The sequence below is a fragment of the Pongo abelii genome, chromosome X (assembly GCF_028885655.2).
Source record: "Pongo abelii isolate AG06213 chromosome X, NHGRI_mPonAbe1-v2.0_pri, whole genome shotgun sequence".
In the NCBI taxonomy this organism is placed as follows: Eukaryota; Metazoa; Chordata; class Mammalia; order Primates; family Hominidae; genus Pongo; species Pongo abelii.
The window spans coordinates 18,892,243-18,906,912 of NC_072008.2; the positions used below are offsets into that span (position 1 = coordinate 18,892,243).

The 14,670-nt window shown below is 41.2% G+C and overlaps 1 protein-coding gene across 12 annotated transcripts in view; it reads left to right on the plus strand.

The window, feature by feature from the left end:
* Positions 1 to 14,670, plus strand: part of PPEF1 (protein phosphatase with EF-hand domain 1) — a 150,930-nt gene that overhangs the window by 123,990 nt on the left and 12,270 nt on the right. For 11 of the 12 annotated variants that reach the window (XR_010138967.1, XM_054544376.2, XM_063721188.1 and 8 more), the window contains 2 exons: positions 2,954 to 3,139; positions 5,489 to 5,631. Coding sequence is in view for 11 of the 12 variants with exons in the window: in XM_054544376.2 (XP_054400351.1) it covers positions 2,954 to 3,139; positions 5,489 to 5,631 (329 nt within the window). In the remaining variant the exon portion in view is untranslated. The remainder of the gene's footprint in view (positions 1 to 2,953; positions 3,140 to 5,488; positions 5,632 to 14,670) is intronic. The other variant, XM_063721187.1, reaches the window with a different exon arrangement.

The window sequence follows — 14,670 nt, forward strand, 5'->3', positions numbered from 1 at the left end:
TGAAAGCTTAATCCCCTCCTAACAAAGCGCAACTCCTTGATTTCCATCTTTCCTCCATCATTTTATTACAGGTCGAATTATGTCCCTAAACATGACGTCATGGTGTAAGAGCCAGATTTGACTCAGTTGAAAATGCAAGTGTTATTTTTGTCATAAACACCAGCAAAGTAAAGGGGTTCTATTATATTTATTCATAGAGTAGGGTTGTGCTGATGTTGGAATTCAGTGGGGAGAAAGGAGCCCTCTGGGCTGACTCTTCTTTGGGTGGTTTTAACTGTCACTTCAATCATCAAAAACTCTGCAGGTATCTGATGTGGGCCTGGTACAGGGTTTCTCTTCTCTAGTTCTGACCAGGTACTTATTCCAGGGTAGCTCTCCTGCCAGTTCTGCTCTTTTCACCTCACTTTTTCCTCACTTATTTCTAGCTCCTCTTCCATACCAAACCTATAAATGGGTGTACAATCATGTTTAGCAATTCCTGGTCCTCTTCTCCAGACCTGATTTGGACCCACTAGAATAACTGCCCAACTTCACATGCCTGCTTTTTCATGCACTCAAAAGAAACATGTGGAAAATATAGACTGTTAGAATCAGTCTGTTAGAATCTGAGATACTTTACAGGTCAACTGGTCCAAATGCCTGATTCTAAAGATCTCAAAAGTGAGACCCAGGGAGGATTTTCAAGGTTGTATAGCTTTAATGGCAGAGAGAGTTTTTCTCACTGCTTTCAGCTGTTATAGAAGTTTCAATAAAGAAACATTACAGGCCGGGCGCAGTGGCTCACACCTGTAATCCCAACACTTTGGGAGGCCGAGGTGGGTGGATCACCTGAGGTCAGGGGTTCGAGACCAGCCTGGCCAACATGGTAAAACCCTGTCTCTACCAAAAATACCAAAAATTAGCCAGGTGTTGTGGCGGGCCCTTGTAATCCCAGCTACTCAGGAGGCTGAGGCAGGAGAACCACCTGAACCCAGGAGGCGGAGGTTGCAGTGAGCCGAGATCATGCCACTGTACTCCAGCCTGGGTGACAGAGCGAGACTCCATCACAAAAAAAAAAAAAAAAAAAAAGAAAAGAAACATTACAGATAGATGAGAGCCACAAAGAGGGAGCCTCCAATCTTTATGAAAAATATTATTTTGTTTTATTTTGAGATGGTATCTTGCTCTGTTGCCGAGGCTACAGTGCAGTGGCATGAACATGGCTCACTGCAGCCTCAACCTCCTGGGCTCCGGAATCCTCTCACTTCAGCCTCCCAAGTAGCTGGGAACACATTCCTGCACCACCACACCTGGCTAATTTTTATTTTTTAATTTTTTGTAGAGATGGGGTTTTGCCATGTTTACCCAGGCTGCTCTTGAACTCCTGGACCCAAGCAATCCTCCTGACTCAGCCTCCCAAAGTGCTGGGATTACAGGCATGAGCCACTGTGCCTGGCAGAAAAATGATTTTAAAAATTGGGATGTTTAGTCCTGGACATCATGTAACCTGCATTTGCCTCTCCTGCACCCCAAAGGAAATGTTATAATAATACAACACTTGTGGATTTAGAACACATTATGGAAACCAGTCATTTACTAAATGTATTGCAGAAACTGAGAATGTGCTTACCATCGAGGGGGGAAAAGTGAAGGAGATGCTTTAGGAGACGCCCTCAGATAAACAGGTTTCCACATTTGTGTTGGGAAACAGCAAGGGCTTCCTCAGGCTATGTGCTCAACAGGACAAAAACCTGGCCCAGAGCCACAGCAGAAGACCTATTTTATGTCTTTGAACATATTAAGACACACGTAATGTGTGGGCATTGTGGGGAGCTAATTTCTTCCCTGAATGTGACAGTGAAGTTGAAAAGAACCTTGTAGATTCAACAGTTGTCAAACAATTGTGATGGAATTTTTAAAGTCAAAAAAAACAAAAAAAATGACAAGGGCTGATTCTTGGTTATTGTTATTGCTGTGTTGGTTATTCATGGAGGAGATGAATATGAAACAATGTTCTTTTTTCTTTTTATTTTTTGCCGAGACCAGCTTGGTAGGGGAGACCCTAACCCAGCGGCGCTAGAGGAATTAAAGACACACACACAGAAATATAGAGGTGTGAGGTGGGAAATCAGGGGTCTCACAGCCTTCAGAGCTGAGAGCCCCGAACAGAGATTTACCCACGTATTTATTAACAGCAAACCAGTCATTAGCATTGTTTCTATAGATATTAAATTAACTAAAAGTATCCCTTATGGGAAACGAAGGGATGGGCCAAATTAAAGGAATAGGTTGGGCTAGTTAACTGCAGCAGGAGCATGTCCTTAAGGCACAGATCACTCATGCTATTGTTTGTGGCTTAAGAATGCCTTTAAGCGGTTTTCCGCCCTGGGCAGGCCAGGTGTTCCTTGCCCTCATTCCTGTAAACCCACAACCTTCCAGCGTGGGCGTTACGGCCATCATGAACATGTCACAGTGCTGCAGAGATTTTGTTTATGGCTAGTTTTGGGGCCAGTTTATGGCCAGATTTTAGGGGGCCTGCTCCCAACAATTTTTTTTGAGACAGGGTCTCCGTCTGTCACCCAGGCTGGAGTTCAGTGGAGTGATCATGGCTCACTGCAGCCTCAACTTCCCAGGCTCAAGTGATCCTCCCATCTCAGCCTCCCTAGTAGCTGAGACTATAGGCATGCACCACCATGCCTGGCTAATTTTTGTATTTTTTGTAGAGATGAGATCTCACCATGTTGCCCAGGCTGGGCTTGAACTCCTGGCCTCAAGCAGTCCTCCCACCTCAGCCACCCAAAGTGCTGGGATCACAGGCATAAGCCACCACGCCAGGCCTGAAACAATTTTCAAGGAAGAATGAGAAGTAGTCTTTGGGATACCTTGGGTTAATATTTCTGACAAATAAGTTGGAATCTAGAAAGATATACTCTCACTTGTAAGTTACAGCGAAATCTGGTGTTGTTGTTCCAAGATTATTGATATTCTGTGGAGTGATCCCAGAGGCAAAAATGGCTGTTTTCCAAATACGGGCCGAGGAGGGGGCTGCTATTTTGGACCAGATGTTACTTCCAAGATTCTTAATAAATACCAGTTGAAGATGCTCATCAGATCTCATGAATGTAAGCCCGAAGGTTATGAAATCTGTCATGATGGGAAGGTAAGCTAAAATTGTTGGTGACATTCCCATAAACATCCTTCCCCTAAGCACAGTCTTTTCTTCACGGAGTATGTCTGGCCTAGAAGCCCATGAGAAGATGTCTTCTCTAGTACCAAACAGAAACCAGAGAAGGCGAGCTTCATCTAGGTTGTTTGAAGGGGCCTCACTGTCCCTTATCCTAAAAGATATTTGGTTTATTTCCCTGATCTTCCCTAATCCCAGAAACAGAATTTTTTTTTTTTTTTTTTTTGAGACGGAGTCTCGCTGTGTCACCCAGGTTGGAGTGCAGTGGTGTGATCTCAGCTGACTGCAACCTCCGCCTCCCGGGTTCAAGTGATTCTCGTGCCTCAGCCACCCAAGTAGCTGGGATTACAGGTGTGCGCCACCACACCCAGCTAATTTTTGTATTTTTAGTAGAGACAGGGTTTCACCATGTTGGCCAGACTGGTCTCAAACTCCTGACCTCAGGTGATCCACCTGCCTCGGCCTCCCAAAGTGCTGGGATTACAGTCGTGAGCCACCGCGCCCGGCCCCAGAAACAGAAATTCTGATACATGGCACTAAGTAGACACACAGAAAGGCTGGGTTCTTTACTGCTTGTAAGGCAACTGTCCCATACAGTAGGGTTGAGAATGTCCTTTTCCTCACAGAGCGCATAAAAGGCAGCAGTGAATCCAGTTTGCTCTTGTACTTTTTACATGTTCCCTGTGCAGCGCCCAAAACACAAAACACACTTCCCTTCAGCTTCCTGAGTAGGTGACCTCCAGCAAGTTGCTCACTGTAGTCAGTTTAGCTGTAGCCAGCAAAACGGAGTGTGTTGTGTTCCTTCAGTGGTGTCTGATCAAAGGCTAAAAGAGGTGAGGACTGAGGAGCTGGTTTCTTGTCCCAGCTTGTTCTGGGATGCACCGTTTTCTTCCTTTTTTTTTCTTTTTTCTTTTTTTGAGACAGAGTCTCGCTCTGTTGTCCAGGCTGGAGTGCAGTGGTGAGATCTTGGCTCACTGCGACCTTAGCCTCCCGAGTTCAAGCGATTCTCTTGCCTCATGCTCCCGAGAAGCTGGGATTACAGGCGCACGCCACTACGTCCAGCTAATTTTTGAACTTTTAGTAGAGACAAGGTTTCATGATGGCCAGGCTGGTCTCAAACTCCTGACCTCAGGTGATCCACCTGCCTCAGCCTCCCAAAGTCCTGGGATTATAGGCATTAGCCACCGCGCCTGGCCTGGAATGCACCTTTTTCTATAGTGAACGGCAATAAATGAAAATGGATACCAAGTTGTGTGGCATTTCCCTCTGTGTCAGCACTTTGTTTTTCTGACCTTTATTAATTCATTTTCAGCTCATACTAACATTGCAAGATGAGTAAGGCAAGTATTGTTTAGGGTTTCTTTGTAGTAAGAAAATAGATAGAAAAATAGATAGAAAACATCAGTGGCTTGTCTGAAGTGACATGCTCATCACGACAGAACGGGGCCTAAGCCAGGTTCCCTGTCACCCACAAATATTGTCCTCCTGACCGGGCACGGTGGCTCATGCCTGTAATCCCAGCACTTTGGGAGGCCAAGGCAGGTGGATCATGAGGTCAAGAGATAGAGACCATCCTGGCCAACATGGTGAAACCCTGTCTCTACTAAAAATACAAAAATTAGCTGGGCGTGGTGGCACACACCTGTAGTACCAGCTACTCAGGAGGCTGAGGCAGGAGAATTCCTGGAACCCAGGAGGTGGAGGTTGCAGTGAGTTGAGATCGTGCCATTGCATTCCAGCATGGTGAGAGAGCGAGACTCCATCTTTAAAAAAAAAAAAAAAATTGTCCTCCCATATTCTACCACAGCCCAAGGCTAGTTCCTTCACAAGACAGTGGTCTTGGTCCCTTATTCTAGCCACTGCACCTCTGCCCTTAAAGCACTGACTTTCTGGGGCCCTGAACCCTCTAAATCACTCAGCTCCAAGCAGAAGAAAAAAACTGAAGTACCAGACAAATTTTGTTCTGAATGCTCAACTATTACAAGGCAAGAAAATAGGGGATTTATCCCCTTGGAAAAAGAATTTGCAAAATCAAACATTAAAGAGGATTCTGAGATTTAGCACTAAAATTGTACCCGGGATTGCAGGGCCATGCGCTGAGGACATTGACTGAGTGGCCAGGAGTTAGTGCTCCTGGGGACACTGGGTAGTAGCCTTGTTTTCCTCCGATGCAGTCATAGAAATCACATCAGACTTTGATGATTTACAGGGTTTATGAACTTTCTTTGATTTTTGCTTTTTAAGAATTGAGCTATTTCTGACCTTATTGAATGACCTTTTGAGAACTAATTTTACGTGAACCTGACCCTCTTTTTCTTTAACCAGGTTGTGACTATATTTTCTGCTTCTAATTATTATGAAGAAGGCAGCAATCGAGGAGCTTACATCAAACTATGTTCTGGTACAACTCCTCGATTTTTCCAGTACCAAGTAACTAAAGCAACGTGCTTTCAGCCTCTTCGCCAAAGGTGTGTATACTATACCGAGAGTGCTGAGCACTGGTATCACGGACCCATTAGAACCAGTCCCACGTGACTAAGAGCAGCCACGTGAGTGAAGAGAGTCATTTATAGCTTACTCATTAGTATCAACAAAATGGAAATAGTTCCAGACACCAAGTGGTGAATGCACCCATATTTGAAACCAAAAGGAGCAATTTTAAATTCATACATCTTTTTAGATGGATAAAGCAGTCAGCCCTCAGAAACATAACTGAATGTAAAGAAAAGAAGATCCCCACACCCACTCAGTCCCCCAACCTACAACCTTCTCTGACCCACAAACAGCCCTATCTGGTCTTGCCCCTTTCTCTTCTCTATCCAGAAGTGTATGTGACAAATAGTTGAGTGTGTCTCTCCATGTGATGGCATTTGTAGCTTATACTCCTTTTCTCCCTTTAACATTATCTTTTTAAGTTTTTGTTTGTTTGTTTGTTTTTGTTTGTTTTTTGTTTTTTTGAGATGGAGTCTCGCTCTGTGGCCCAGGCTGGAGTGCAGTGGTGCGATCTCAGCTCCCTGCAACCTCTGCCTCCCAGGTTCAAGCTGTTCTCCTGCCTCAGCCTCCCGAGTAGCTGAGATTACAAGGGCCCGCCACAACACCTGGCTAATATTTTGTATTTTTGGTAGAGACAGGGTTTCACCATGTTGGCCAGGCTGGTCTTGAACTCCTGACCTCATGTGATCTGCCTGCCTTGACCTCCCAAAGTACTGGGATTACAGGCGTGAGCCACTGCGCCCGGTCTAAGATTTTTTACATTATAGAACTAACATGTTTGTTGTTAACAACTGAAAAAAAGCGAAGAATAAAGAAAATGTTAACAACTTCTCTCCCTTCTCAATTATCCTTTTCCCCAGAGGTAACTAAAACTAGCAGTTTAGAATGGCCCCTTCCACCATCTTCTTGCTCTTACAAAAATAGACAAGCATTTATTCAGTCATTGAATTAAAAAAAACCTTTGAATACCTACCATGTGTCAGATACTGTTCTAGGCATATATAATACAAGATAGGCTGAAGTCCCCTCATCAAACACATACCTCAGTGTGAAGAGAAAGACGATAAACAATGTACATACTTTTTTTTTTTTTTAAAGAAAGAGTCTTGCTCTGTTGCCCAGGCTGGAGTGCGGTGACACGATCTTGGCTCGCTGCAACCTCCACCTCCTGGGTTCAAGTGATTCTCCTGTCTCAGCCTCCCGAGTAGCTGGGACTACGAGCATGGCCCACCACGCTGGGCTAATTTTTGTATTTTTAGTAGAGACGGGGTTTCACCTTGTTGGCCAAGCTGGTATTGAACTCCTGACCTCAGGTGATTTGCCTGCCTCGGCCTCCCAAAGTGCTGAGATTACAGGTGTGAGCCACCACGCCCAGCCTGTACATACCTTTTTTTTTTTTTTGAGATGGAGTCTTGCTCTGTTGCCAGGCTGGAGTGCAGTGGCGTGATCTCAGCTCACTGCAACCTCTGCCTCTTGGGTTCAAGCAATTCTCCTGCCTCAGCCTCCCAAGTAGCTGGGACTACAGGTGCATGCCACCACACCCAGCTAATTTTTGTTTTTTTAGTAGAGATGGGGTTTCACCATGTTGGCTAGGATGGTCTCGATCTCTTGACCTTGTGATCCGCCCGCCTCAGCCTCCCAAAGTGCTGGGATTACAGTAGTGAGCCACCACGCCCGGCCGTACGTATATTTTTTTAAGAAAGATAGAATCACACTGCACACTGTATTCTGCAACTGAATTTTTCCCCTAAAAATTTTATCGTGAACATCACCCCAAGTTAGTAAAGATAGACCTAACTCATTCTTTTTAGTACATACATATTATTCTGTAGTATACATGTACCATAACAGTTATGGAGCAACTAAATCTTATCCAACTGATAGACATCCAGATTGGTTCCAGGATTCTGCATTTAAAAACAATGCTATAACTAGCATTCCTATATATAAGGAACTCATACGACTCAACAGCAAAAAAAAAAAAAAAAAAAAAAAAAAACAAGTAATCCAATTTAAAAAATAGGCAAAGGATCTGAATAGACATTTTCCCAAAGACATACAAATGGCCAACAGGTATACGAAAAGATGCTCGATGTCACTAATTATCAGGGAAATGCAAAGCACAACCACAATGAGATAGATACCATCTCTCACCGGTTAGAATGGCTGTTATCAAAAAGACAAAACGTAAGTGTTGACCAGGGTGTGTAGAAAAGGGAACGCTTGTACTCTGTTGATAGGAATATGGATTAGTACAGCCATTATAGAAAACAGCGTAGAAGTTCCTCATAACATTAAAAATAGAAGTACCATATGATCCAGCAATCCCACTACTGGGTATATATCCAAAGGAAATGAAATCAGTATCTTGAAGAGATATTTGCATTCCCATGCTCAGTGTGGCATTATTCCCAATAGTCAAGATATGGTAACAACCCAAGTGTCTATCAAGACAGAAAAAGAAAATGTGACTGATATACGTGTGTGGATTTATATATTATATATAGAGAGATATATCACATTATATCTATCTATCTATCTATCTATCTATCTATCTGTCTATCTATCTAGTAATTCCTTGATATTTGCAGGGAATTGGTTCCAGGAGCCCTCTCGGATACCCAAATCCCTGGATGCTCAAGTCCCTTATATAAAATAGCATGGTATTTGCATAAAACCTATGCACATCCTTCCATATACTTTAAGTCATCTCTAAATTACTTATAATACCGAATGCACTGTAAATACTATGTCAATAGTTGTTATACTGTATTGTTTAGGGAATAATGACAAGAAAAAGTCTGTACATGTTAAGTACAGGCACAACCATCTGTTTTAAAAAAAATAAATTCAGCCAAGCGCAGTGGCTCACGCTTGTAGTCCCAGCACTTTGGGAGGCCGAGGCGGGAGGATCATTTGAGCTCAGGAGTTCGTGACTAGCTGGGCAACATGGTGAAACCCCATCTCTACATAAAATACAAAAATTAGCTGGAGGTGATGGCGCATACCTGTAATCCCAGCTACTCTGGAGGCTGAGGCAGGAGAATCACTTGAGCCTGGGAGGTCAAGGCTGCAGTGGGCCAAGATTGCACCACTGCACTCCAGGTTGGGCAGTAAAGTGAGACCCTGTCTCAAAAAAAAAAAAAAATCCACTGAAGGGAAACCCATGCATACAGAGGGCTGATTATACATGCACAATGGAATATTATTCCAACATAAAAAAGAAATCCTGACATTATGACAACATGGATAAACCTGGAGGGCATTTTGCTAAGTGAAATAAGTCAGACAAATACTGTATGACATCACTTATATGTGGAATCTAAAAAAGCTGAACTCATAGAAACAGAGAGTAGTATGGTGGTTGCCAGGGGCTGAGAGGTGGAGGATATCTGGAGATACAGGTATATCAAATCATCACATTATATACCTTAAATATATACAATTTTATTTGCCAGTTATAAATATGTTATAGTTTTATGTCAATAAAGCTGGAAAAAATCCTGTGTGTGTGTGTGTGTGTGTGTGTGTGTGTGTGTGTAGACATATATCCATAAGTTTTAGTGGCTTTTTTAATGTAAGATTTTACAATGTGGAATTTATGGAATTTATATGTTTAAAATTTTAATAGCTACTTCAAAAGGGTTATAACATTGGACAATCTGAAAAACAACATACCATATTTATTTATAATTTCATTATAATTTTTGGATTTTTACCTTTGTTTAGAAAATTTCTCTTTCTCTGTCTCTCTCTGCACACACACACACACACACACAAATTCTCAAATTTAACAGCTACATTGAGATGTAATTTACATACCACAAAGTTTACCCATTTACAATTCAATGACAGTACGTTTACAGAGTTTTGCAACTATCACCATTATCTAACTTTTGAACATTTTTGCCATCCTAAAAAGAAAACTCATACCCACTGAGCAGTCATTTCTCAGTCACCTCCTCCCATCACAGCCCTAGGCAACCACTAATCTATTTTCTGTCTCTATGGATTTGCCTATTCTGGGCATTTCATATAAATGAGATCACACAATATGTGGTCTTTTGTGGCTGGCTTCTTTCACTCAGCACAATGTTTTTGAGATCATTCATGTTGCCTTCTTATGGGTGAATAATATTCCATTGTATGGATAGGCCACATTTTGTTTATCCGTTCATGAGTTGATAGATATTTAGGGTGTTTCCACTTGTTGGCTATTATAAACAATGGTGTTACGAACATTCATGGGCAAGTTTTTGTGTGTACGTGTTTCATTTCTCTTGAGTAAATACTTAGTAATGGAATTGCTGGGTTATATGGTAACTCTATGTTTAACATTTTGAGGAACTCGCAAACTTTTTTCCCAAGAGGCTAACCAGTTTACCATTTCCACCATCAGTGTGTGAGGATTCCAAGTTTTCTACATCATTGTCAACTCTTGTTATGATCTCTTTTTATTTTTATTTTTTTTTGAGACAGAGTTTCACTCTTGTTGCCCTAGGCTGGAGTGCAGTGGCACAGTCTTGGCTCACTGCAACCTCCACCTCCTGGGTTAAAGTGACTCTCCTGCCTCAGTCTCCCGAGTAGCTGGGACTACAGGCATGCGCCACCATGCCCAGCTAATTTGTGTATGTTTAGTAGAGACGGGGTTTCTCCATGTTGGCCAGGCTGGTCTCGAACTCCTGACCTCAGGTGATTTGCCCGCCTCGGCCTCCCAAAGTGCTGGGATTACAGGTGTGAGCCACCACGCCCAACTTGATCTCTCTTTTTTGTTATTGTTCTCTTTTGGTGTGAGGTAGAATCTCATTGTAGTGTTGCGTTGTATTTCCCTAATGATTAATGATGTTGAGCATCTTTCCATGTGCTTATTGGACATTTGTACATCTTCTTTAGAAATATTATATTTCAGGTTCATTTTCCATTTTTAATTATCACTCTTTATTTTTGCATTGCAAGAGTTCTTTATTCTATATACACATCACTTATTCAGTATATATATATATTTTTTGAGACAGGGTCTCACTTTGTTGCCCAGGCAAAGGCAATCATGGCTCATTGCAGCCTTGGCCTGCGGGGCTAAATTGATCCTCCTGCCTCAGCCTCTGAAGTAGCTGGGGCTACAGGCACAAGCCAGCACACTTGGCTAATTTTTGTATTTTTGATGAGACAGGATTTCACCATGTTGCCCGGGCTGATCTTGAACTCCTGGGCTCAAGAGATCCACCTGCTTCAGCTTCCCAAAGTGCTGGGATTACAGGTGTGAGCCACCATGACTGGCCACTTGTTCAATATTTGATTTGCAAACATTCTCTCCCATTCTGTGGGATGTCTTATCCCTTTCTCTGTGGTATTATTTGTAGTGCAAACATTTTTCATTTTGATGAAATCCAATTGATGTGCTTTTTTGGTGTTGTATCCAAGAAGGCATTGCCTAACTCAGAGTCATAAGGATTCATTCCTATGTTCTCTTCTAAGAATTTTATAGGTTTAGCTCCTACATTTAGGTTTCTGATCCATTTTGAGTTAATTTTTGTGTATGGTGTGAAGGAAGGGTTCAGCTTTATTCTTTTACATGTGGATATCCAGTTGTCCCAGAGCCATGACTCAAAGACTGTTCTTTCCTTCTTGGCACTCTTGTCAAAAATCAGTTGACCATAATGTAAGGGTTTGTTTCTGGCCTTTAAATTGTATTCTATTTGTCTATGTCTATGTCTATCCTAATGCTAGTACCACACTGTCCTAATTATTGTAACTTTACAAACTTACTACAGTTTTAAAACTGGTAAATGTGAGTTGAACTTTGCACTTCTTTTTAAAGATTGTTTTGGCTATTTTGGGTCCCTTGCATTTTCATGTAAATTTCAGAATCAGCTTGTCAATTTGCAAAAATAACAGCTGAGAATTTGATAGGGATTATGTTGAGTCTGTAGATCAATTTGAAGGCTATTATCATTTTAACAATATTAAGTTGTCCAATCTATGAACGTGAAATATTGTTCTATTTAAATCTTCTTTAATTTCCTCCAATAATATTTTGAACTTTTCAGTGTACAAGTCTAGGACTTATTTTGCTAAATTCATTTCTAAATATTTTATTCCTTTTGCTGCTATAGTAAATGGAATTGTTTTTCTTTTCTTTCCTTTTCTCTTTTTTTGGAGACAGGGTCTCACTCAGTCACCCAGGCTGGAGTGCAGTGATGTGATCATAGCTCACTGTACCCTCAAATTCCTGGGCCTTACATCAAAATTAGCGTGCACCACCACACCCGGCTAATGTTTTCAATTTTCTGTAGAGACAGGTCGCACTATGTTGCCTAGGCTGGGTCTCGAACTCCTGGGCTCAAGTGATCCTCCAGTCTTGGCTTCCCAAAGTGCTGGGATTACAGATGTGAGCCACCGCACCTGGCCTGTTTTCTTAATTATATTTTTAGATTCTTGATTTCTAGTGTATAGAAATACAATTGATTGGCTGGGCGCGGTGGCTCATGCCTGTAATCCTAGCATTTTGAGAGGCTGAAGCGGGTGGATCACGAGGTCAGGAGATCAAGACCAGCCTGGCCAATGTGGTGAAACCCTGTCTCTACTAAAAATACAAAAATTATCTGGGTGTGGTGGCACATGCCTGTAGTCCCAGCTACTGGGGAGGCTGAGGCAGAAGAATGGCTTGAACCCGGGAGGCGGAGGTTGCAGTGAGCCGAGATCACGCCACTGCACTCCAGCCTGGGCCACAGAGCAAGACTCCGTCTCAAAAAAAAAAAAAAAAAAAAAACACACAATTGATTTTTGGATATTGATCTTGTACAATCTTGATTAACTTGTTTGTTAGTTTTAATCTTTTTCTAGTAGAGTCCTTGAGATTTTCTATATCCTAGATCATTTTACTTCTTTTCCAATCTGGATCCCTTGTATTTATTTTTCTTGTATAATCATCCTGGTTTTATTTTTCTTGTATAATCATCCTGGCTAAAACCTCCAGTACAGTGTTGGATAAAACTGGTGAGGGCAGATATACTTGTCTTATTTCTGATCTTAAAGGAATGCATTCACTCTTCGATAATTAAGTATGATGTTAGCTGTGTATTTTTGTAGATGCCTCTCATCAAGTGGAAGAAGTTCCTTTCTATGCCTAGTTTGGTTAGTGTTTTTATCATGAAAGAGTATTGAATTTCATCATATAAATTTTTCTGCATGCATTGAGATGATCATGTGATTTTTGTGATTTTTTAAAATTCCAACTTTTATTTTCGATTCAAGGAGTACATGTGCAGATTTGTTACATGGGTATATTGTGTGATGTTGGGGTTTGATGTATGAGTGATTTCATCACCCAGGTAATGAGCATAATACCCAATACTTAGTTGTTCGGCCCTTGCCCTCCTCTCTGCCTCTCCCTCTAGTAGTTCCCAGTGTCTGTTTTTCCCATCTTTATGTCCATGTGTACCCAATGTTGAGCTCCCACTTAAAAGTGAGAACATATGGTATTTGGTTTTCTGTTCCTATGTTGATTCACTTAGGATAATGGCTTCCAGCTGCATCCATGTTGCTGCAAAGGAAATGATTTTGGTTTTTTTATGGCTGTGTAGTATTTCATGGTATATATGTATTGCATTTTCGTTATCCAATCCTCCATTGATGGACACCTAGGTTGATTCCGTGTTTTTGCTATTGGGAATAGTTCTATGATGAACATACAAGTGCATGTGTTTTTGGTACAATGATTTATTTTCCTTTGGGTATATACCTAGTAATGGGATTGGTGGGTCCAAATGGGAGTTCCATTTTTAGCTCTTTGAGAAATCTCCAAACGGCTTTCTACAGTGACTGAATTAGTTTGCATTTACACCAACGGTGTATAAGCATTCCCTTTTCTCTGCAGCCTTGCCAATATTTATTATTTTTTGACTTCTGAATAATAGCCATTCTGACTGGTGTGAGATGGTATCTCATTGTGGTTTTGATTTGCATTTCTCTAATGTTCAGTGATGTTGAGCATTTTTTCATGTTGGTTGGCTGCTTATATGTCTTGTTTTGAGAAGTGTTTGTTCATATCCTTTGCCCCCTTTTTAATGGGGCTATTTGTTTTCTGCTTGTTGAATAGTTTTAAGTTCCTTATAAATTCTGGATATTAGACCTTTGTTGCATAGTTTGTGAAGACTTCCTCCCAATCTTTAGGTTGCCTGCTTACTCTGTTGATATTTTCTTTTGCTGTGCAGAAGTTCTTTAGTTTAATTAGTTCTCATTTGTCAATGTTTGTTTTTGTTACAATTGCTTTTGAGGACTTAGTCATAAATTATTTGCTAAGGCTGATGTCCAGAAGGGTATTTCCTAGGTTTTCTTCTATGATTTTTATAGTTTGAGGTCTTACATTTATTAATAAGTCTAATCCATCTTGAGTTAATTTTTGCATATGGTGATAGGTAGAGGTCCAGTTTCATTCTTCTGCATATGAATAGCCAGTTATCCCAGTGTCATTTATTGACTAGGGAGTCCTTTCCCCATTGTTTATTTGTCCTGTGTTAATATGGGATATTACATTGGTTGATTTCGGCTATTAGACAAAGCTTGCATTCCTAGAATAAATCCCACTTACCCATGGTGTATAATCCTTTTTATATGTTTCTGGATGCCATTTGCGAGTATTTTGTTTAGGATTTTTTATCTATATTCATAAGAGATACTGGTCTGTAGTTTTCTTGTGATATTTATCTGGTTTTTGTATCAAGGTAATACTAGCATCTAAGTGGGCAGTATTCCCACCTCTTCTTTTTGGAAGAGTTTGTGAGTGACTGGTATTAATTCTTCCTTAAATGTTTCATAGAATTCACCAGTGAAGCCATCTGGCTCTGGGCTTGTCTTTGTGAATCATTTGATTAGTTAGTCTTTTTACTTGTTACAGGCATGTTCAGTTTTTTAATTTCTTCCTAGTCAGTTTTGATCGTTTGTGTCATTCTAGCAATTTGTCCTTTTCATCTATGTTATCTAATTTGTTGGTCTACAATTGTTCTTAGTATTTC